General features: G+C 51.2%; 1 protein-coding gene across 1 annotated transcript in view; it reads right to left on the bottom strand.

Annotated features, from left to right (window-relative positions):
* LOC128425543 (histone-lysine N-methyltransferase 2C-like) overlaps positions 1-23,702 on the bottom strand; it is a 45,048-nt gene that overhangs the window by 5,010 nt on the left and 16,336 nt on the right. Inside the window, 54 exon segments of the mRNA XM_053412175.1 lie at positions 60-269; positions 359-554; positions 1,865-1,986; positions 2,074-2,256; positions 2,258-2,299; positions 2,412-2,504; positions 2,581-2,831; positions 2,925-3,060; positions 3,158-3,246; positions 3,400-3,575; positions 3,662-3,785; positions 3,981-4,116; positions 4,242-4,403; positions 4,607-4,789; positions 4,933-5,199; positions 5,282-6,139; positions 6,215-6,322; positions 6,470-6,898; positions 7,030-7,262; positions 7,357-7,420; positions 7,562-7,634; positions 7,712-7,826; positions 8,025-8,312; positions 8,404-8,497; positions 8,608-8,990; positions 9,217-9,633; positions 9,831-10,018; positions 10,098-10,471; positions 10,950-11,204; positions 11,286-12,539; positions 12,833-12,967; positions 13,461-13,703; positions 14,703-14,776; positions 14,881-15,216; positions 15,314-15,442; positions 15,521-15,553; positions 15,684-15,827; positions 17,470-17,505; positions 17,995-18,072; positions 18,276-18,468; positions 18,543-18,667; positions 18,794-18,898; positions 19,520-19,642; positions 19,956-20,056; positions 20,134-20,236; positions 20,692-20,760; positions 20,873-20,982; positions 21,113-21,277; positions 21,392-21,573; positions 21,686-21,790; positions 21,885-21,986; positions 22,074-22,196; positions 22,639-22,761; positions 23,412-23,513. Coding sequence (XP_053268150.1) covers positions 60-269; positions 359-554; positions 1,865-1,986; positions 2,074-2,256; positions 2,258-2,299; positions 2,412-2,504; positions 2,581-2,831; positions 2,925-3,060; positions 3,158-3,246; positions 3,400-3,575; positions 3,662-3,785; positions 3,981-4,116; positions 4,242-4,403; positions 4,607-4,789; positions 4,933-5,199; positions 5,282-6,139; positions 6,215-6,322; positions 6,470-6,898; positions 7,030-7,262; positions 7,357-7,420; positions 7,562-7,634; positions 7,712-7,826; positions 8,025-8,312; positions 8,404-8,497; positions 8,608-8,990; positions 9,217-9,633; positions 9,831-10,018; positions 10,098-10,471; positions 10,950-11,204; positions 11,286-12,539; positions 12,833-12,967; positions 13,461-13,703; positions 14,703-14,776; positions 14,881-15,216; positions 15,314-15,442; positions 15,521-15,553; positions 15,684-15,827; positions 17,470-17,505; positions 17,995-18,072; positions 18,276-18,468; positions 18,543-18,667; positions 18,794-18,898; positions 19,520-19,642; positions 19,956-20,056; positions 20,134-20,236; positions 20,692-20,760; positions 20,873-20,982; positions 21,113-21,277; positions 21,392-21,573; positions 21,686-21,790; positions 21,885-21,986; positions 22,074-22,196; positions 22,639-22,761; positions 23,412-23,513 — 10,542 coding nt within the window.

Genomic DNA, 23,702 nt, shown 5'->3' with positions numbered 1-23,702 from the left:
CAACACAATGTGTGTCCCTCTGAGGACGGAGCAGTGTTGGAGCTTTCCAGTGCACTGACCTTGAAGAAGGTGCAGTGGGCCTGCAGGGCGCAGGTGAAGTGGTAGGTGTTGGTGCAGCGCAGCCGGTTGCAGCCGCTCGTGGCTCCAGTTTGTTGACAGTGAGCGCAGCGCAGGGTCAGACCTCGTCTCAGGGCCAGCTCCACATTGATCAGAGCGCCGGCCTGAGTCTCGTACACCTCGCTGGACCACAGAGCACAGTTCAGGTGGACCTGACACACAGGGACACAAAGACAGGTTATCACCGGACGCTGAGCAGGTCCAGGCTCTGATCACTTGGGTCCAGACTGTTGTCACTCACCCACAGATCCAGGTCCAGGTTGAGGAGTCTCGCTGGTCCGTCTGTCCGTCCGTCCCCCTGCTGGTGACAGAAGCAGCACCTCCGCTGGTCTTTGGGTAATGGGTCAGGTTGAAGACACGCCCCCAACTTCTTCAACATCATGTCCACCTCTTCCTCGGTTGGCACGGCCACCGCCTCATTAGTAATGCCCGGACCCCTGGGTAAAAAGAGAGACACAGTGTGAGGCTAACAGGGCAGCTAGTTCACTGTGAGGCTAACAGGGCAGCTAGTTCAGTGTGATGCTAACAGGGCAGCTAGTTCAGTGTGATGCTAACAGGGCAGCTAGCTCAGTGTGATGCTAACAGGGCAGCTAGTTCAGTGTGATGCTAACAGGGTAGCTAGTTCAGTGTGATGCTAACAGGGCAGCTAGTTCAGTGTGATGCTAACAGGGCAGCTAGTTCAGTGTGATGCTAACAGGGCAGCTAGCTCAGTGTGATGCTAACAGGGCAGCTAGCTCAGTGTGATGCTAACAGAGCAGCTAGTTCAGTGTGATGCTAACAGAGCAGCTAGTTCAGTGTGAGGCTAACAGGGCAGCTAGTTCAGTGTGATGCTAACAGGGCAGCTAGCTCAGTGTGATGCTAACAGGGCAGCTAGTTCAGTGTGATGCTAACAGGGCAGCTAGTTCAGTGTGATGCTAGTTCAGTGTGATGCTAACAGGGCAGCTAGCTCAGTGTGATGCTAACAGGGCAGCTAGCTCAGTGTGATGCTAACAGGGCAGCTAGTTCAGTGTGATGCTAACAGAGCAGCTAGTTCAGTGTGATGCTAACATGGCAGCTAGCTCAGTGTGATGCTAACAGGGCAGCTAGTTCAGTGTGATGCTAACAGAGCAGCTAGTTCAGTGTGATGCTAACATGGCAGCTAGCTCAGTGTGATGCTAACAGGGCAGCTAGTTCAGTGTGATGCTAACAGGGCAGCTAGCTCAGTGTGATGCTAACAGAGCAGCTAGTTCAGTGTGATGCTAACAGAGCAGCTAGTTCAGTGTGAGGCTAACAGGGCAGCTAGTTCAGTGTGATGCTAACAGGGCAGCTAGCTCAGTGTGATGCTAACAGGGCAGCTAGCTCAGTGTGATGCTAACAGAGCAGCTAGTTCAGTGTGATGCTAACAGAGCAGCTAGTTCAGTGTGAGGCTAACAGGGCAGCTAGTTCAGTGTGATGCTAACAGGGCAGCTAGCTCAGTGTGATGCTAACAGGGCAGCTAGTTCAGTGTGATGCTAACAGGGCAGCTAGTTCAGTGTGATGCTAACAGAGCAGCTAGTTCAGTGTGAGGCTAACAGGGCAGCTAGTTCAGTGTGATGCTAACAGGGCAGCTAGCTCAGTGTGATGCTAACAGGGCAGCTAGTTCAGTGTGATGCTAACAGGGCAGCTAGCTCAGTGTGATGCTAACAGGCCAGCTAGCTCAGTGTGATGCTAACAGGGCAGCTAGCTCAGTGTGATGCTAACAGGGCAGCTAGCTCAGTGTGATGCTAACCGGCTGAACGTGATGCGAACACTCCAGCGTCTCCAGCGGGAACTCTTCATCCTCTTCCCCTGTCGAGCCAAGTCTTCTCCACCTGGGACGGCACGGGGGTGGGGCTTCAGCTTCACCTTCATCTTTAAACCAATCAGAGTCAGCCGGGCATCCAATCAATCACCCCGCTGATCAAACATTAACTTATGACAGTCAGTGACCACACCCACCTTCAGGCTGTCCACACGGGGCCTGCTCTCCATGGTGACGGTGGAGGCGGGCGGGAAGGAGAGCGTTGGGGAGGAGGAGGAGGAGGAGCAGGAGGAGGTGGCAGGAGGGGGGGGAGTGCGGGGGAGGGAGTGCACAGCGATGGATGACATGTTGTTGTTGTACTGATGCTGCACTCTGGAGGGGGGGGGGGCGCTCGGAGCCGGACAGGAGGACGGGGACCGCAGGCTGAGAAAGAGACGAGTGATGATGTCATTAATCACTCGCCATAAGTCAGGTGCGTCACGATGCATACAACAAATCAATAATCAACTTTCAATAACATGACTTGACCTCTCACCTTGTTTCCAGGTGTTGGGGGGGCAGATGTGTTGAGAGCAGAGCAGTTGGGACTGCAGAACAGCAGAGTGGATCCTGGTCTGGACTGACCCTCCTGTAAAAAGAACACGGTCACTTCCTGTCTGTACTGTCTGTGGCTGTACCTGTCAGAGCGTGTCTGTGAGTCCGACCTGTTTCAGCTGCTTCACGATGCGGACTCCGTTTCCCAGCAGCACTTTGCAGTGGCTGCAGCGTGGAGGCCCGACAGCAGCAGAGCCGCCATGTTGGCTTTCAACGCCTGCAGGAAATACACACACAGGATATGGGCAGCTGTCAATCATCAGGACAGCTGGAAACCAACATGTGTGTGTGAGTGTGTGTGTGTGTTTTACAGACCAGTGTTTTCTGCAGGAGGTCTCAGCTGTCTGTTTCCTGGCGAACCCTGCACACACACATCAAACATCATCATCATCAGTGTCACACCACACACACTACACACACACCACACACACCACACACACCACACACACCACACACACCTGTGGCAGCGGCACTCTCACTCCAGCCAGCAGAGGGCGGTGCTCGGGGCCGGGGGCCCGGCTCAGCTGGTAGTCCACGGGGCCGGGGACCCGCAGCAGCGCCGCCACGGCCGCCATGACGCCTGCTACATTCTGGAAACACAGTGATGTCATCAGGAAAGTGTTATTAATTAGGGAAGAATATGAATATGATCAAAAGTTTCCTGTAGCGAGAGAACGAGTTGTTTACCTGAGCTGCGACTGGGTTCAGAGTTATCGCTATGGTAACCAAGTCTGTGTTTGAGCAGGAGGGGGGTTCCACCTTCACTTCCTGTTTCACTGCAGAGCACACACAGACACACACACACACACACACACAGACACACACACACAGTTGAAAACATCTTTGTCGAGTGTCATGTTGTTTTTCAGCAGAACAGAGAAGGTGTTAAATCTCTAACCCCCCCGCCCCGGCTTCCTTCAGTCACTGACCTGCCCCCCAGGCGCAGGGGGTTATGGGTAGTGGGGGAGACGGACTGGGCGATGGCGGCTCCAGTTTGATGAAGGAGAGGTCGGGGTACCGGCTGACCTCCCCGTCCCACACGCTCTCCGGAGACGACGATGGGACGAAGCCGTCGGGGGTGCTGCGCGCCGAGGAGTCCTGGATCCTGAAGGGAAGAAGATTTATATTGTGAAAATATTTTAATGACGTATATAAATTTACATTTAAAAACTTCACCAGTGGGCAGTTTACCTGAGCTCCTCCTGGTTGTTGTGGGGTGGAGTCGGTAAAGAGGCGGGGACATCCACCGTCTTGTGGGTGTGGTTTACAACCAAAAGCCCCGCCCCTTTCTGCTTCAGATCTGACGAACTTTTCACTGAGAAAATAATAAAAACTTGCACGTTAGAAAAGATGTGCTTTTTTTATCTCTACTTTTATGACTGTGAGAAACGTTGTGGTCAGAAGTATGTGACCAGCTGGACATCACAGACCGCCCCCCCCCTTTGAGATCCACTGCCCTATAGGGACAATAAAGGATATTTGATTATGAAGCGGCTCAGTGTCTCCTCACCTTCCTGCTCACTGATCTCCTTCCTGCTCAGCTCCTCCGTCGTGGCGAAGCCGTTCGACAGCTTCTGCCTGGCGACAGGCGGGGGGGTGGGGGGCAAGGAGGCTGGAGGTGTGGGGGGGTTACTGAGGTTATTCTGCTGGGACAGAGAGAGAGAGAGAGAGAGAGTCACTCAGAGCAGACTGTACAATTGCTGTAGTATTTCTATATCACTGTAGTATGACGGTAGTAGGTAGTATCAGTGTAGTACTACTGCAGTAGAACCTTGTATATGAGCTGGGAGTAATAGTCGGTTACTCCGTCCAGGCAGGCATTCCCAAAGGAGCCGCTCAGCCTCGAGTCTCTGCCCAGAGACGAGCTGCCGTACGGGGGGAACAGACTCAGATCAACCCTCAGAACCGGCTCCATGAGGGGCAGCACCGCCAGCTGAGAGGGAGGAGGAGGAGGAGGAGGAGGAGGAGGAGGAGGAGCTCAGTACAGGTTTTACAGGTCGCGTGAAGACGCCACCAAAGTTTGAGAGTAAAAGAATCGTGTCGACAACGAGAAGAGTTTAGTCTCAGAGTGAGGAGAAAGAAAAAGATCAAGAAAGAGAAGAGAGGAGGGGCGTGGAGGAGGCGTGGCCATGGTACCTGTCGGAGGTGTGTCATTAGCGGGTCAGAGGAGGAGGAGTTCAGCGTCTTCTCCTCCTCCTCTCTCTTCCTCCTCTTGTATTTGGGAGCAGCTCTGTCTTTCTCAGGGCGAGTGAGTCTCTTACTGCGCTGAACCTTCTTCCTGTTGGAGGAATCCATCAGCTCCCCATCTTCCCTCCTCACCTGCAGGGGGCGTGTGAATGAGGCGTCAGGCAGATGAGACGGTGAGAGCAATAACAGACCCTGTCATTCTCAAAAAACTAAATATGACTTTAAATAAATGTTTTGCTGAACTTGGTCAAAATTACTCCTCCCCCCCTCCTCACCACGTTGCCATAGGAACCAGGCTTGTCCTCCTCCTCAGAACGGACGCTCTCATTGGACAGCTGGCGGCAGGCGGAGGGCGGGGCCTGGACGGTGTATGACAGCGTGATGGCAGGGGACGTCTTGTCCTTCAGTAGATGTCTGAGCAGCTCCTTGCCCCCGTCTCCTCCTCCCCCATGGAGGGGGGACAGGGAGGAGAATACCTCGCCTTCTCCCTCCTCCATCTTCACCACCCGTGCCCCACAGGCTCCATCGTCCTCCCGCTCTTCCTGCAGGAGAAACCAGAATACAAATAAACACGTGCAGCATCATCACCACATCAGACACTGAGTGAATCAGAAAGCTCCAAACCTTGACCTGCAGAGGAGCCGACAGGGGCCCTCGCTGACACTCCAGGCCCGGGTCCGAGGCGCTCTGCTGGGCCACAGCGCTGACCGACAGCTGCCTCTCCAGCTCCGAGGACGGAGCCAGACCACTGAACGACACGACCGATTGGTCCACAGTGCCCGGAGTGGGTGTACAACAGGAAGTGTCAGAGAGCGCTGAAGTGGGCGGAGCTGTGTTGTCATCAGAGTGGGAGGACAGGGGCGTCCTACTTCCCCCTCCCCCCACGATGTTGTCTCCGTCTCGCTTCCTGCTCCTCTTTTTCTTTGGTTTGTCGTTGGGGATGATGTCGGAGTAGAGCTGGGTGAGGGGGGAGGGGCCTCCAGAGGAGGAGCAGGGGAAGGAGCTGGGGACGGGGGACGCCGGCAAGGACGACTCGTATCCAAGTCGAGCATCCGGACCTCCGGGTTTGGAGGGGGCTAGTCCTGAAAGGTCTATCCCAGCTTGTCGTGCCTGTCCCTGGGCTGAGGGCCCGACTGGTCCTGGGAGCCTGGGTCTGGTCTGCAGGTTGGCAGGAAGTGAGTGAGATCCTGGGTGCGGGGGCCCTGCGAGGCCCTGGTGGAGGCCTGGCTGATGGGCGAATGGCCCCCCCCGCGGGCTGGGGGCTGGGGAGGACTGAAGGAAATCCTGCGGCAGCTCAGAGCTGAAGAAAGGCAACTGTGAGAGAATATCAGCTCCCGGGGAAGGGGCTGGTTCTGCAGGACCTCCAGGTCCGGGCGTCTGTCCGACCCGGGCTGCAACTCCAGCCCCGGTACCCATGGAAGCTCCCAGGGTGCCTTGCTGCTCCAGCTCCATTCTCTGCTGAAGTGCTCGATGGCGCTCGACCTGAGAGCACAAGGACAAAGTAAGAACTGCTTCTCTACTTCCTGTGTCCTGGTTGATGGCGGCGAGGGGCGGTACCTCCTGCATGAGCTGCACTCTCTGCCTCTCCTGCTGCTCTCTCAGCCGCTCCCGTCGCTCTCTCTCCTGGAAACCTTCGCTGAACGGGTTGTTGTCATCAAACTTCACCTGCGGTGCCGGGATCAGGGCGGAGTGTTAATAATCAACTGTATGTGTACATGTTAAAGTTCACATTAGGATGTTTCTCTTCATGATGAGAATCCCTGTGCCTCTGAACATGGGACATCTTGAATATTAAAACTCCAGGTGTCTTACCTGAGGCGTGGTGGTGGCTTCGTCCTCTGCTGCTCCACTGGGACCCCCAGAAGGGCCCCGGGGCCCCCCTGTATTGAAGGCTGCTGTTGGAGCGGGGAGCCCAGCCACCATGACCGGGGTCTGGGTGCGTGGAGAGGCCTGGGGGGTATTAGGCAGGGTAGGGGGCAGATGAGGTGGCATTCTATGCCCCAATGCCCCTGGACCGGTGCCCCCTGGAGTCCAACCAGGAGAGTTGTTTGTTACGCAGGCTTGTGTGGGTCCGCCTGGGTGGGGCTGCATGGGCACCATGGGCTGGGAGTGCAGGGTCTGAGGGATGGGTGGTGCTCCTGTGGGCATCATGGGGGGGGCGGCTGGCGGCTGCAACGCCCCCTGCTGTTTGGTCCTGTACTCGTCGATCAGCTCTGTATGATCCTTCTGCTGCTTCCTGATCTGAACACACAAACAATACATCATCAAGGCCATGATCATCATCGACTGTCACACACAACCAAACTGTGTGAGAGGATCAATCCTCCACAGAAAATAGTCCCTTAGATCGATCAGCTGGAGAGTTCCTCTACCTGCTCCAGCTGTTTCTGGACCGCTCCCTGCTGCTCTGTGATGTAGCGGAGTTGGGCGGCGTCCTCCTCGGAGAAAGCTCGTCCCGCCTTCTTGGCTGTTCTTTGTTTGGCCGACAGAGCTTTTTTGGTCTTGCGGTGGGCAGCGACCTGTTCCTCCAGGAGGCGCTGCTGCATCTGCAAGAGCTGCTGCGTCTCCCCCAACCACTCCTCGTACTGACACCGCTGAGACTCGTCTGCAGAAACATGACAGCTTCATTTCATGAGCCAACCTGGGTTCAGGATTAATTCAACAGTCAGTGACAGTGGACTGAGTGGGAGGATACTCACTGACGAAGCCCGGGCTGGAGCTGGGCGGGGTCGGTCGAACCAGAGGAGGATTCAACTGCTCGTCCTGACAGGAAGAGAACAAAGTCTCAGCTCACAAGACATTTCACTGTAGATGACTTTATGAGTGTTTAAGGAGTTTGTGTTTCACATGTGAAAAACGCAGCAGGAGATTGTCCAGGTGTCAATATGCTGCGGTTCTACTCACCTGTCCAGCAAGGTGTGGAGGCTGTGGTGTCTCCTCTGGACACGGGTCCCCTGGAGCTGGAGGCTGTGGAAACCTGACACAGACACACACAAAGTCAGTTTCCACAGGAACACGGATGATTTATCTCCTCCTCCTGATCAGAGGTCATACCTGTTGATGGCCATCGGGTTAAGTCCTATGTTTCCCTGAGTCATCACCTTGTTGATGCCCTTCAGAGCCACCATCTTAGCCTTCATGATGGGGTCTGAGACCGAGTCGAAGTCTTCTACACACACACAGAGAGAGAGAGGATGTGAGTGACACTGGATTTGTTTACGTTCTTTGGAGGTTTGATGTCAAGGCTGCAGGACAACAACCACTGTGATTGGTCCATTTGAACTGTTTGTGTTGTTCAGATCATCAAGACTAGAGACAATGTGAAGCTGCGACTCAGCTGACAATGGGACAGGGGTTCTGGTCTTACCCATGTTTGGGAACAGAGAGTCGGAGGTGGACCTCTGTCGGATCAGTGCCTGCATCTGTTTCTGCTGCTGCTGCTCCTGACGCTCCTGGTCCAGGAGGTCCTGCAGGAGGAGGGGCTGCTCCTCCAGGAGCATGGGCCTGGCTTTGTTTAGGCTCTGCACCTGGTTCTGAGTGGATGTCCCCAGGTGTGGAAGTTGGTTCTGGGGGTTGAGGAGGCAATGGGGTTGAGGGGGGACGAGGGGCGAGGGGTCGAAGGGTCTCTGCTGCGGCTGGAAGACTGACGCTTGCCCTGGAGACGAGGTGACAGATGAGACGTTGTGGTTTAATTTCATCAAATCAAGTCAACACAGATCAATAATCTATAAAACTGATCAGCTCACCTGCAGGGGTTTGGACTCTGGGAGCCATGACTGACATCGGAGCCAGTTCATGGTCCTGAAGAGCTGGAACCACACCCAAGTCCTCCCCCTTCTCCTGGAGGAAAGAAAACGTCTTCAACCAGACAACTTATTTTGTCAAATTACTGATGTTTATTCTGTTATTGATCAACTCTCGTAACGCAAGCCGCTGAGAGATGCTCTCACCTTGGCGAGAAGGGCAGAGGGTCCTGCCTGGCTGGAGCCTGCCGCCCTGGTCCCTGGAGCTCCTGGCTGATGTGTTGTCAGGTGCAGAGCTGCCGAGGGACCGTCACTAACTTCTGTCTTAACGCAGTCCTTCACTTCCTGTTTAACCTGGCCCATCAGGTGGGTGTGGCTATCTGTCTTCCTGTACCCCCCTGCAACATCACTTCTCTCTCCCCCGTCCTTGTCCTCCACCGTCTCCCCCAGGTCCAGCTCCTCGTTAAACATGTCCTTCTTGTCCTCCAGGTTGAGCTCAGGGTCAGCGTAGGCGATCAGGTCGAACTTACCCGACAGCAGGAAGTCATCGAGATGCAGGTCGTTAGGACCCAGATCCAGGTCCTCTTTACCTGAAACAGATGATTTATTATTTATTTTTTACACAGATGACACAAGTTTCCCGTTTTTACTGATCAAGTCATTTCAAAATGGCCGATTCTATTGCCGCTGAACAGATCTGACATCACGTGACTTCTGACTCACGAGGACTCAGTACTGCATAGCCCAACTGGTAATCAAATATCATGGTGAGTAGAAACGATCGAATTCTTCTGCCTAACAAGATGTGACTCGTACCGTCTTCAGGGTCGAGGTTCAGGTTGAGGTCAACCAGATCTTTCACCTCCACGTCCTCCAGGTCCTTCACGGCAGACTCCTCTCCCTCCATGTGCTCCTCAATCCCATCAGCCACTGGGAGAGTTGACTCTGGGCCACTTTGAGGCAGAGCTGTCGTGTGGCTGAGGTGCTGCTGGTTCAGCTGCTCCACCATCACCATCTGTGCGCCCATAGGGGTCGTGACCATCCTAGCGCCCTGACTGGGCCTGAGCGTGGGGGGCTGGAGGGCTCTGGGGTACAGCAGTGGGGCCTCGGTCGGAGGGAAGGGCAGCCTCAGGCGATTCTCAGGGGCCCTGTGTCGGAGCTCAATGTAGGGCTGGCCCCTGATGCTGTGCTGCTGGATGGGGAGGGAACGTGGGAGGAACGGCTGGGGGACACCTGAGGGGGGAGGCAGGGGCAGAAACAGCGTCTTCATAAAATCTTTAATAATAATTATAAATATCCTTTTTAATGAGTGATGAGGGAAAAACTAACAAGTCAAGTAGACTAGAAAACATGATGTAGAAATACAGAGTCGAGTAGATGACAAAACTAAACAGATTATTTTCACTCTTTTGATCATTAATCAATCAAACCTGGCATCATGTGTGGGTGGGTGTTGGGAGTGGGGAGGGGTCGGATGCCAGTGAAGTCTCCAGGCATCGGCCTCCTCATCTGGACCGGGACTCCCTCTACTGCACCGAGCCCAGAACCAAGCATCGAACCCTGGGGAGGTCCCAAAAATGAGTCCTGGAGAACTTGAGCTCCTGGGGGAACAGTGAACCTGGAGAACAGGAGAGACGAGTTCAGACCACATCATCAGATCACCTCAGGACCAGGTTTGGTTTGGTTTATCCTCTCACCTCAGGACTGGTCCTCTTTCAGCCAGCTCTCTGGGGAGGCTGTACCTGGTGAACGGAGCCTCGCTGGGCGTGAAGCTTCTCTGCCGCTCCCCCGAGAATCCTCCAGGGAACCTCGGAGCTGGAGCCCCCGCAAGACCTCCAGGCCTCACTGTCCCGGGGTAGGGAGGTGGGGGGCGTGGAAACAATTCTGCTGGAAGAGCGGAAGGGGCGGCAGAGTTGTCCTGAGACCAGTGACGGGGTATTCCTGAACCAGGAGCAGGTGGAGCAGCGAGGGACGAAGCTGGTCCTGAAGCTGCTTCCTGGAGACCTTTCTCCTGACGTAGCGCACTCTTCTGCTGCTGCTGCCTCAGGATGAGCTGACGCAGCCGCTGACGCTGCAGCGGAGCAGAGAGAGGACACAGTTAAGCTTTATCACACGTCTATGATAATACCTGTAGAGCTGTTTACGTGATTTAAAAAAAAGTGTTATATCGCAATATTAACCTCAGCGCGCACAACAACGTCTCCAGCCCAAACTGTTCACCTCTACGGTCAGTCTGCTTTCTCTACTGGTTGTTGAATGTAAACCGTTCAATGTAAGAGTTTGGGGGTTAATGTGTGAACATATAGCTTTATGACATCTGATCTGCTAAAACGATCATCTGGTCACATCAGTATGTGTGTGAGTGTGAGAGAGAGAGAGAGAGAGAGAGGGAGAGAGACTAACTTTCTTCATCCTCAGGAGTGTGAAGGACCCCACAATGACAGAGCAGTGCGCAAATTAAGTTGGAAATATCGTGATATAATTTTGAGGTTATATCGGCCACCCCTAGTACACAGCAAGACGCAGTACAGATGAATCCCCCGTCCTACCTGTCTCAACTTGTCCTCTGAGTCACCAGGCTGCGGCAGCATGCTCATTGGTCCATCTAAAGAGGCCAAACCCAGCACTGCCATTTCATCGGCTGCTGTCTTGTCAATCGGTGAAAGGCCAGGTGTCATGTGACCCTGCTCAAAGGGGTCGTGACCTGGAGTTTGACCAGAGAAGCCATCCTCTGACATCCCAGGTTGCTTTGAGGTCTGACTGCTGGGGGTTCTGGGAAAGGAGTCCTGTTGTTTTCCTGGAGACTGAAGAGAGAACATTTGACTCAGACTGACTTGTGCACACTGCAGTAAAGATGTGTGAACTGCAGTACAGACCCCACGTACCTGGTGGGGTGTCGGTGTGGAGGGTCGCTGGGCGTAGGGGTCGCTGCTCCGCTGACTCCCTGGTGATTGAGGGACACGCTCAGTGCCAGAGGGGCGGGGCGTACCTGGGTGGGAGGTGTAAGCGTCGAGGGTTGGATGGGAGGGGGATGGACGGCGGTTAGCAGGCTGCTGGTTGAACTGGTCCATTTGCAGCGTGGGAGGGGGGGTGAGGTAGGAGGGATCAGAGTGTGGACGTGGTGTACCGGTGGCCAGAGGGTTAGTGTAGGGGTCAGGAGAGGGTCTGGAGGTCAAAGGTGAGTGCTGGGTGAAGGGGTCGGGGATCTGCTGGCAGTAGTCGGGTCTGGGGGTTCCGGGTGTCTGGGTGTAGGGGCTGCGGTGGGGTGAGCCCAGCCCTGAGAGTGGACTGGAGGGGAAAGAAGGGTCCTGCATCTGGGGGAGGACAAAGCCCAGGTCTGTGGGTCTCCTTCCCGCTCCTCCTTCGCCTGCTCCTGCCCCCATGTTTCCAAACATCTCCTGCTGGGGAGGCATGGGGGCTTTAAACACCAGTTCACCGACCCGCCCGTACAATTCAGCCGCTACACGGAGTTTACTGCTGTTGTGAGGAGTCCTCTGGAAGGTTTCAGCTGTTCGGACACTGACGTGTCTGACTGCATGGTCAGGAGCGGAGCCAGAAGGAGGGTAACAGTTACCTGGTGGAGGACCGAGGGCCCTGGAGTTGTCGCAGGCTTTGGAGTCGGGGGATGGAGCAGGAGAACCAAAGGTATCGTGGGCCGGGGAGGCACTAAGGGAGTTACGACGCTGCTGCTGGTGGGGCGGCAGACCACCAGGCTGGGAGGCGGAAGGGCGGGGCGTCCCTACTACCTTACTGTAAGGATCCCATGGAGAGGAGGGGCGGGAGGAGGGCGGGGAGAACATCTGCGGGGAGGATGGGGGCTGGTGGAGAGGGGAGGAGGGGTGAGGGGAGTGAGGGAGTGAGGAGAAGCCAGAGAGGGGTGGAGCCTGCGGTCTGAGGAAGACGTTGTCGACCAGTCCTGAACCCTCACCTGCCCCCTGCAGCCTGGGGTGAGGGTGTGCAGGGGAGGCCGGCTGCTGCGTGGGGGTCATGGGGCTGCGGCTGTCGCTCTCTGGGGACAGTTGACCAATCAGACGCTGACTTGCCAACAGACGCTGCTGTTGCAGCTGTTCATTCTTCACCTGCTCCAACTTCTGAGTCGCCTCGATCTTCGCCAGCTGTTTACTCTTCTGACGCATTTGCTGTGAGGGGAGAGAGAAAGAGAGAGAGAGAGAGAGAGCAAGAGAAAGAGAGCGAGAGAGAGAGAGAGAGATGTGTGTCAGGTGAGAGTCAGCGTGATCATCAGTTTCTACATGGCAGCTGGTAATGCTGGCTTTCCCTCCCCCTCCACCGTGTGAACCGTGTGCAGACGACAGTTGATCAGAGTGAAATCTAAAGTGTGGACGAGCTTGGCACTGACTCGGAACAGGAAGAGGATTTCAGAGGATCATGATCCAGGAAGTCTGCTTCAAACAGTTTCACTTTGAAATCTTACCAGAGCTGGTTTGTCACCTCCTGCTACAGGTGCTTGGTGAGGACAATCTTTATCTGTTGGTGATTTTAGGACTTTGCTTTGGGGGAGATTTTCCTGCCTCTTCTTACCGGCTCCCCATCTGTCTTTAACCTCTCCCTTTTCAATGACAATTACATCAGGCATTAGTGTAAGTGAGCAGGTACACACACACACACACACACACACACACACACACACACACACACACACACACACACACACACACACACACACACACACACACACACACACACACACACACACACACACACACACACACACACACACTAGTTCATAGACTCTCATGCCCCAGTTACAGTCATGTGACCACCTCCACTCTCAACTGTCTCCACAGCCTTATGACATGCAGCATGAGGGTTAGCATGGTTACATCTCAGAGTGGGAAACCAACACCAGCCTGTCACAGCTGGAGGTGAAACTAACTAATTCTCTGGTTCTGTGTCTATGAACTGAAAACATGCTCAAACTGTATTATGATTTAACGTGTGGAGAAAAAACAATTCTGTGGTTGAACAGTTAGTCGATATGACTCGGTGTTGGTTTCCTCTCAGGATGATGTGTTCAAGACAAATTCTGAACCTCTGCTCACCTGTCTGAGCTTCCACTCCTGCTCCTGCTCCGACTCTCTGGGCCTCAGTGGGTCCTTGAAGTCCCCCTCCATGTCCATGGAGGCGGGGTCATACTGTCCCAGCTGCACCGGCGGTGACAGTGGCGGCGGCGGCTGAGGCGGCGGCTGAGGAGGCAGCTGAGGGGGCAGGCTGCGTTTCATTGGCTCGTTGGACAGTTGCACTTTGTTAATACGCTGAGCCGCTCGGTTGTCTCGAGCTTTTTGCTGCCAGAGAGAGAAAACACCTCGTTCACACAGAAGGCCACGTGTAACGATTCCTGAGCAGTTGACCTGGTTGATGATGAAGTCTTTAGGAAACAGCCTCAGTCTCTTTTAAAATGCTCCTCATACACATCAATCATTTACTGTACTGAAGTAAAAGCAGGAAATGATTGTGTGTTCACTCAGTGTTATCTGGTGTTTTTTACAGTGGCCCTGAGAGCTCAACGCACTGCAACGCAAGAAAACACATGCAGGTTGACAAAACACAAGCAAAGTCCGGTTGTGTGTATTTTGTGTGTAGCTAATAAGCAAAACGTCAACGCTCGGTTAACATTAGACATCTGCAGAAATATCTGAATCATGCGATCACATGTTCTAATATCAGACGGACACCGACTCCCAACAACAACCGGGCATGTCCATCACTTTATGTGTCCTCTGGAAACACTTCCCTTGTTGTTTTCTGTAATGTGTTGTGTTGTGACATGGATGAAGAAGTCTTCTTACTTTGCGTGTGTTTTGTCTACTTGCATGTGTTTTCTTAAGTTGCAGTGCGTTTGTCAGTGTCAACACATTTCAACCTCCAACAGCTTTAAATGAAGAATCAGTCACGTAGACATGAACAATCCAAAACATTCTGCTGTTTGCTCTTTACTGTTGGACTGTTGGATGCATTCTTAATGTCTAATAACTTTAATAATGTTGTGATGAGACATTTGTTCAAAATGAACTTCAGGGCGTCGCCGAGTCAACAGCCAAGAAACCTGTGGTTTCTCTTCAAGTATCATGTGAGTTTTAGTCTTGATACAACTCAAAACATTTTACAGTTTACTGCCATTCACCCATTCACACACACATTCATACAGTGCATCTATAAATAAATCATAATATATACACATACAGACAAATATATATACAATAAACATGTTTATTATTGCCTCAATTAAAACATATATAATATTTCATGAAAACAAATCCAAGTCAAATATAAAATATACTCACCACAAAGGGTGCTCTGTCCTGAGAGCTGGCTTTTCTCCACAGCTTCGCAATCTGCTTCACCCTGGTGGACCAGTCTGACACACACACACACACAGTAAAGCAGCAATAACTATTTCAATTCTTATTCTTTACACTGAACTGTTTTAACCACTGTGTTTATATATATGCATATAACTACCAGGATGCTGCTCCCTCAGCTGGGGGAAGTTAGTATTACAGTAGAGGACCGGGGCGACAGTAGCAAGCTCTCCCAGCGTTTCTTCTTTCTCCCACTTCAACATGCCCCTCTGAGCCGTCGACATCACATCCTGCGTGCTCTCTCCAGCTGGCTGCTGATTGGTTGAGGTCAGCACAGGGGTGGTGCCTGTCGATGCACTCAGTGCAGGTCCTCCAGTGGGGGGCATCCTAAAGCCTCCTGGAGCCTGGGCACCGCTGGACGTCATGGGATTGTTTTGAAAGTGAGGAGCAGCTCCCATCAGGCCATTGATCAGCGGCAGACATGGGAACGAAGCAGCTGCTCAGAAGCAGAGTTTGTTTGTTACTGTGACGTCACTAATGATCAGTGTAAAAACAACTGAAGGACCAAGACAATCTGTGAGTGGTGTGTGTACCTGGGTGGTGGGTGTGTGTCTTGCTCCCAGCAGCACTGTGTGTGTGTCGGTTTTGCTGTGGTTGGTTGTTGCTGCTGTTTGGACTGAGAACAGCAGTGAACACCTCCTCCACGTCCTTCCCCTCCAGCTCTACACACACACACACATTAGTTTTCTGTGCTCGTGGACAGTTTGCAGTTCTCAGTTGAGTGTGACTCTCAGTCTCACCTGGGATTTTGAAGAGTCTGCTGAGGATGGCGCCTGAAACAAAGCAAAAACGTTTCTCATCAGATGCTGATCAATAAGTAATCAATACTCTGTGTGTTCATTCACTGGCAGATCTCTTCTACACAAAATCTCTAAAACTTCTTTGGTTCCACTTAAAACTCACCATCAGTCACCATTTTGTCCAGCTCAGGACTCAAGATAGCATCCAGGGGCTCCTCTTGCATTGACCTCTGGCCTCGACCACCACTTCCTGTTGGCTCACAGGTCCAAGACGAGTCATCGGCCATGGAGCTGATGTCCAGTCCAGCTGAGAGACAGACAGAGAGAAGAAGAGTTAGTGTTTCTGGAGCCGAGGAAGAACACCAGACAGGGTTATCTGGAGAAGAAGAGTCAGTGTTATCTGGAGGAGAAGAAGAAGAGTCAGGGTTATCTGGAGAAGAAAAGTCAGTGTTATCTGGAGGAGAAGAAGAGTCAGTGTTATCTGAAGGAGAAGATGAAGAGTCAGTGTTATCTGGAGGAGAAGAAGAAGAGTCAGGGTTATCTGGAGAAGAAAAGTCAGTGTTATCTGGAGGAGAAGAAGAGTCAGTGTTATCTGGAGGAGAAGATGAAGAGTCAGTGTTATCTGAAGGAGAAGATGAAGAGTCAGTGTTATCTGGAGGAGAAGAAGAAGAGTCAGGGTTATCTGGAGAAGAAAAGTCAGTGTTATCTGGAGGAGAAGAAGAAGAGTCAGTGTTATCTGGAGGAGAAGAAGAAGAGTCAGTGTTATCTGAAGAAGAAGAGTCAGGGTTATCTAGAGGAGAAGAAGAAGAGTCAGTGTTATCTGAAGAAGAAGAGTCAGTGTTATCTGGAGGAGAAGAAGAGTCAGTGTTATCTAGAGGAGAAGAAGAAGAGTCAGTGTTATCTAGAGGAGAAGAAGAGTCAGTGTTATCTGAAGAAGAAGAGTCAGTGTTATCTAGAGGAGAAGAAAAAGGGTCAGGGTTATCTAGAGGAGAAGAAGAAGAGTCAGTGTTATCTGAAGAAGAAGAGTCAGTGTTATCTGGAGGAGAAGAAGAGTCAGTGTTATCTAGAGGAGAAGAAGAGTCAGTGTTATCTAGAGGAGAAGAAGAGTCAGTGTTATCTAGAGGAGAAGAAGAGTCAGTGTTATCTGAAGGAGAAGAGTCAGTGTTATCTGAAGAAGAAGAGTCAGTGTTATCTAGAGGAGAAGAAGAAGAGTCAGTGTTATCTAGAGGAGAAGAGTCAGAGTTATCTAGAGGAGAAGAAGAAGAGTCAGTGTTATCTGAAGAAGAAGAGTCAGTGTTATCTGGAGAAGAAGAGTCAGGGTTATCTAGAGGAGAAGAAGAAGAGTCAGTGTTATCTGAAGAAGATGAGTCAGTGTTATCTGGAGAAGAAGAAGAAGAGTCAGTGTTATCTGGAGAAGAAGAAGAAGAGTCAGTGTTATCTGGAGAAGAAGAAGAGTCAGTGTTATCTGGAGAAGAAGAAGAAGAGTCAGTGTTATCTGAAGAAGAAGAGTCAGTGTTATCTAGAGGAGAAGAAGAGTCAGTGTTATCTAGAGGAGAAGAAGAGTCAGTGTTATCTGGAGAAGAAGAAGAAGAGTCAGTGTTATCTGGAGAAGAAGAGTCAGTGTTATCTGGAGAAGAAGAAGAAGAGTCAGTGTTATCTGGAGAAGAAGAGTCAGTGTTATCTAGAGGAGAAGAAGAAGAGTCAGTGTTATCTGGAGAAGAAGAGTCAGTGTTATCTAGAGGAGAAGAAGAGTCAGTGTTATCTGGAGAAGAAGAGTCAGTGTTATCTAGAGGAGAAGAAGAGTCAGTGTTATCTAGAGGAGAAGAAGAGTCAGTGTTATCTAGAGGAGAAGAAGAGTCAGTGTTATCTAGAGGAGAAGAAGAGTCAGTGTTATCTAGAGGAGAAGAAGAGTCAGTGTTATCTGGAGAAGAAGAGTCATGATGTCTTACCAAACGGAGAGGGGGAGCGCTCTACCTGGAACTGACCTGAAAACAAATTCACAAAGTCACTATCCTTCTTTGCTGGTGTCAGGATTTAGTTGTCCGGCAGTGATGGCGCCCTCTGTGGACCAGCTGACAAATATCACAGAACATTCTTTTCTGCTCATGAGGATCAGTTTTAAAGTCAGAAAGTTTGATTGGAGACTATTTTTTAATATACACAGTAGAATCTAAAACCGTGGTCTGTTAATTAAAATGGTTTCTGTTTGGAAATGTGCTGTAACGTGTTGGGAGAGTCATCTCAGCAGAGGTCTGAGCTTTCAGGCTCATCACCCTGTGGAGAACACCGATGTTCCTGTGGGGACTGAAACTGAAAACTGTGTTAATCTCATCTCACTAATTATGTAATTTGCTGGTGTTGGAAACAACTCTGCTGTAAATATTCCACTGGACTCTTGAGTTCAACAAAAGGATGTTTATTAAACATCACATGAAGAGAAGAAACAGTGAATGAAGAGCTCAGGTGACGTGTACCTGTGTGTCCTGTGGCCAGGATGTGAGGGTCAGTGCTGAGGACATCAGACAGATCCACCAGAGCTTCCTCCGAGAAGACTGACACACACACACACACACACACACACACACACACACACACACACACACACACACACACACACACACACACACACACACACACACACACACACACACACACACACACACACACACACACACACACACACACACACACACACAATGAGCCACTGATAAAGACTGAAAAGAGAAAATAACTTTGTAAACAAATTAAAACTCACGCAGTTTTCCTTGTTTATTGTTGGTTGCCATGGCACCGACCAAAACTGTGGTAGGGGAGGGGCCATGTATACCAGGGGTGGGGCTTTTCAGTTTGCCCACTGCTGCTCCCAACCGGCTTCCTGCGGTCTCTGGCCCCGCCCTCCTGTCCACCTGCCGGCTCCGGTCCAGAAGATCCCGACCAAAGAACGCGTCCTGGACGAGAGGGAGAGCCAATCAGGACCCTGGGATTCAATTTGTGTGTGTGTCTGTGTGAGAATGTGCATTACCTGGAGGTAAGAGGGAAATGCCTCCTCCAGCTTCGTCTTCTTCTTCCTGTACCTCTTCTTCGCCTTCTCCATTGCCTGGTCAGCAGCCGATGCCATCTCCATGACAGCATCCGCCCCCAGCAGGGCTGATTGATAAAAACATTCATCATTAATGTTTTCACTGCGTGTTGTTGTTGTGACACACTGTGTTAGTGACATCAACGTGAAGTTGTGATGAGGCGGGGGCGTGTCCACAGCAGCAGGCGTCTCACCTTCGTCTCGGCTCAACCGGGTGTCGGTTGAATCTTTTCTGCAGAGTTTGATTCTGCTCGGTCCGGCCTTCCCTCCACGCTGACGCACCATGAACCCCCCGATACCTGGGTCACAGAGACGGGTAGCGATGAAGACAGGAAGCTAAGTGAGTGGAACGGTCTTACTTCCTGTTGTTTGTCATGATCATCGTCAGTTGGAAAACACGAATCCTGGGAATCAATTTCCAACATATTTCCTGTTTGCCCAGAAAACTGAGACTTACACTTACACCTTTAACCCCAGTTATCCATCCAAGGAAAAACCAGGAGACGACAACACACGTTTACACAAAATGATCCGTATTATTAAAGACCCCTTTCACCCCAGCCATAAACATTTTTGCCTGCTGCCGTCTGGCCGACGGTACCGCAGCATCCGGGCCGGCAGCACCAGGCTCAGAGACAGCTTCATCCCCCAGGACATAAGACTTTTAAACTCCTCTCTGTGACATATTTGCATATTTGCACTATTGTTGTTTTATTTTCTACTCAGCTGTTTATATATATATATTTAGATATATATACTCTATTTTCTATTTTAAATTTTGATATTCTATTTTACACTATTTCTATTTTATTTTATTGTATAGGTTGTAATTACTTGAGCATTGTTAGAAGAGAGCCAGCGACTGCTTAATGTTATTGTTGTGCATTTGATAATACAAATCTTGAATCTTGAATCCTCACCAGGCCTGTACGGTTTCCTCTTCCTCTTGCCGTCAGTAACCTCCGGCTCCTTGGTGACGTCATCATCGGGGACATGGTCTCGCTCGGGGCTTGAGTCAGACTTCATCTCACAATCCAAGTCACCTGATAATCACACAAACACACATCAACCAGGAAGTCGCTGCATCAGCCTATCCCAGACAGACAGACAGTCTTGCTGGATTATCTCTTGTGTACATCAACATCCTCCCGACCAGAGAGAGAGATTAAAACATGAAACCGTGATAACTTCCTTTGAGACTCAGAAATCACTTGGCTGTGTCTGATGAGCTCGTGAACATCTGTTCAGCACAGATGACAAGAACATGTTTGTTGTTCTGTGAACCTGCATCATCTCAGTGACAGTCCTAACAAGTACACAAAGACATATTCGTGTTTCACGTGAGTGACCTCTGACCTCTGTGATCAAGCTCAGTAGGGTGGTCGGGGTCCGGCGGGGTCTGGAGGACCGAGACACTGTTCTGATTGATGATCCTCAGCTTCAGTTTGGGTTTACACCTGCAGACAGGAAACAGCTGATCAGTGTTATGACTCATCACCAACAACAGCAAAGAAGACCAGGGCAGCGAGTTTACCTGCGATACCGGCGCGGTGACATCAGAGGTTCAACCAGAGACTGGAGGTGAGACAGACCCGACTCTGTGAGACACACTCCGTCCTGAGTGTAGGTCTTCGTTTCTAAAGCACACACACACACACACACACACACACACACACTTACTGAAACATGATAATAAGCATTTGTTTATAATGATATCAAAGAATAACGTTAACATGGAATGTAAAGCATGATTGGCTGTTGTCTGTGCTGCAGAGCAGCCACAACTCAGATCAGCAGCGTGTGACGCCACCAAAGTCAAAAGACTCAGGTCCTCCTTCTCCTCCTCCTCCTCCTGAGCTCCTGTATAACGTCTAGATCCAGGAGCAGTGTGAACAGCAGAGGCTCCTCCACTGAGTGACGACGGTGTCAGGTGATGTCAACGTGATCACATGACCTCTGCAGAGGTAACAGGTCACTTCCTGTGTGTGTCTGCTGCAGCCGGCTGCTCCACCCCTCACCTGAACCACGAGGAGGATCTGATGCAAACTCTGTGGAAACTCATGTCTGAAAATGCTCGAGCAGCGTTTCTCACCTGGTTCCCTCACCCTGGAGACAATCTGAGCCACGAAGGGAGAATCGAAACTGTCTGAGCACCCAGAGACTGAGAGAGACACAGACACACACACACACACACACACACACACAGTGTTAGGCATTTACATTGTGAGTTTCATTGAAGAACTTCAACTCAAATGTGAGACGTGTGTTTTTACCGTACGAGCTGCGACCATGTGACCTGCACAGCGAACAGTCGAAACCTTCATCAGCAGCGACCTCCACCTCTTCATCAGTGGTCAGACCCTGACACACAGCATGGACCCACCTGTGCAAGTGCACACACACAAGTCCAGGTCATGTAAATGATTCACAGGTTGTGGATTATTTAGTCTCCACCCACACTGATACATTGCACACAGCTGTCACACCATAGTGTGTGTGTGTGTGTGTGTTACCTGTCACATTGCTGACACTGCAGTATGAGGTCCTCCTGTGTGTAGTGTCTCTGACAGAGTGGACAGCGGCTCAGACTGGAACAGGGTCCACAGCGACTGTAGTTACTCTGCCAATCACAGTGCAGCCCAGGCGAGGCCGAGCCACACTGAACACACCACACACACCTGAGGAGGAAATGCACCACACTGTTAGAGAGAAGAACAGACACACAGACAGGAGAGGGACAGGAGACAGGTGGACAAGCAGATGACAGACAGATAACGGACAGTTGAACTCACCACTTGCATTTCCAGGCTCCTTTAGGTACCGTCAGGAGGGGCGGGTCCAGACAGTAGGTGTGATAGCTGATGTCACAGTCGTCACAAAGCAGCAGTCGAGCAGGGTCGCTGGCTTCACCACAGGCCTCACACACCGTACATTCCAGACAGCGCCACCCTTTGGTCAGGACCACCCGTGTAATCTGAACAAAGAATAATCTGATTACAGACTTTCTAAAGACACAACCCGTATGTTAAATAAATCAATCACTGATCAGGATTGATGAACAGTAACCAGTGTGTGAGTGTACTGACCTTGACGTTGACACAGTAGGGATGATAACACTGTCCACACTGGGAGCAGGACAACAGTCTGCCTTCAGCACCCTGACCAAAACTACCACACACCACACACATGTCCTGTCCCCACACACAAACACACATGTCAGATTGTTCCACGTTTTACTTTTGAAAGTATCACACGTTGATTCCAGGTGAGTCCAGGTGAGTGTACCTGTCTGAGGGTGAAGTGGTCGGCGGTAGAGAACATCACCACCGTGTTGTGCATCGAGTTCTCCTCCTCCTCTTTAGGCTGGAACGGTTCCACGTTCCCACACTGACACACAAGAACTGTAATCAATATCTGCTCAGATGTTAGACTGTGAGCGTGTGTGTGTGTGTGTGTGTGTGTGTGTGTTCTTACTCCTGGTGACACAGTCAGACTGTCCTGAGTCTTCAGTCTGCTCCTTCCTCTTCCGCCTCCTCTTCCTCCTCCGAGACCTCCTCCTCTGGACCGCCTCCTGCCGGGAAACCCTGAGCCACGCCCCTGAGCAACATCAAAACATTGAAATAATTAATTTACATGACATGTGACATTCTTGAAAAAATTCAAGAACTTTTGTCTTTCAAAGCCATTCCAAGCAGTTCCCAAATATCCTAAACTGACTTTAGTTCCCAAATTGATTTCACAGCACGCTCTCTGCGTTGAGGCTCATGTAAAGCCTGATGCTACGCCCCCTGGTGGTTCTGGGGGAGGTGTAATGAACAATAACAGTTTGTTTCTCATGACCTGAGTCACACACACACATGAAACTAATCAAATTTAACTAAAAGTGAACGATCACACACATTTAGTGGGCAGGTGTTAGCTCTGGCAGACAGACAGGCAGACTGAAAGAACGATTGCAATTGCTTTTCACACTATTACATCTCAGATGGGGGGTATGAGTCATATGTAAGCCTATCAGAAATAGAGTGCGTTTCTTTACCACTCTCATGCTCCAGAGGGGGGAGTCCGGTGTTTGGGCCTTAGGGCTGTCCCACCCTCCCTCCCCCGTGGAATCCTGGGAGGATGAGGGGGGGCTCACCCCTCTGCGACTACTCCACGAACCCTGAGATAGGGAGGAGGAAGGTGGTTGAAGTGAAGGAGACCAAAGAAACAGGAGAGGGAGACAAAATGCAGTTACATGATGCAATCAAACAGTCATGAAACAAAACATCCTCTGAGGAGGACCAGGGTCTTCAGTCACCCACAAGGTCCTCTGAGCTCCTCGAGCTCTCTGCAGCTCAAAGGGGAGTGCACTCAGCAGCAGACAGGAGAGCTCTTCAGAGGATCAATGGCTGCTCACTATGCACCTTTTGGATTGCTGCTAAATTTCGTTATACACTGTGAAATACAAGATTCTATCCCACTTTTATTCTGGATGTTTGTTTCCCTCTGATGTTTATTATAGAACAGTTTGATCCCCGTTGGGGAATATGAGTCAAACATATGTAGGTCAAACTGTCCATGTCTGTAATTGGTCATATGCCGTAAACCCCGCCCCTTTTACGCTCAGATCTTGATAAAGAAAGCATGAGTTAACTTGGGTTGATAACCAGCGTCATGTGGCCACTAAGCCTGACTGTGATTGTTAGGTTAAATCGAGCCAGATAACAGAAAGATATCCTGGACATGTTGAGCTTGCTTTGCATACACGCCACTGGTCCCAGTTCAGGAGCATGGACGTAAATGTACCTGCTGGGGTCAAAGGTCACATACCTGTTTGACCCTTGCTCGGCCGGGGGAGAACTTCCTCTTAGAGATGGCCGGTTTCCCCATGCCGATTTTAGGAGTCAAGGGGAGCACCGTGATTGGAGGAACCTGAGGTTAAAAAAAAAGAAGAAAAAAAGCACAAGGTCAGTTAGCAGGAGGACACAGAAGGAGACGTCAGTAGGAGGAGGACACAGAAGGAGATGTCAGTTAGCAGGAGGACACAGAAGGAGACGTCAGTAGGAGGAGGACACAGAAGGAGATGTCAGTAGGAGGAGGACACAGAAGGAGACGTCAGTA

This window comes from Pleuronectes platessa, chromosome 20, assembly GCF_947347685.1.
Source record: "Pleuronectes platessa chromosome 20, fPlePla1.1, whole genome shotgun sequence".
Lineage (NCBI taxonomy): Eukaryota > Metazoa > Chordata > Actinopteri > Pleuronectiformes > Pleuronectidae > Pleuronectes > Pleuronectes platessa.
This window is presented reverse-complemented; position numbering and strand designations above follow the sequence as displayed.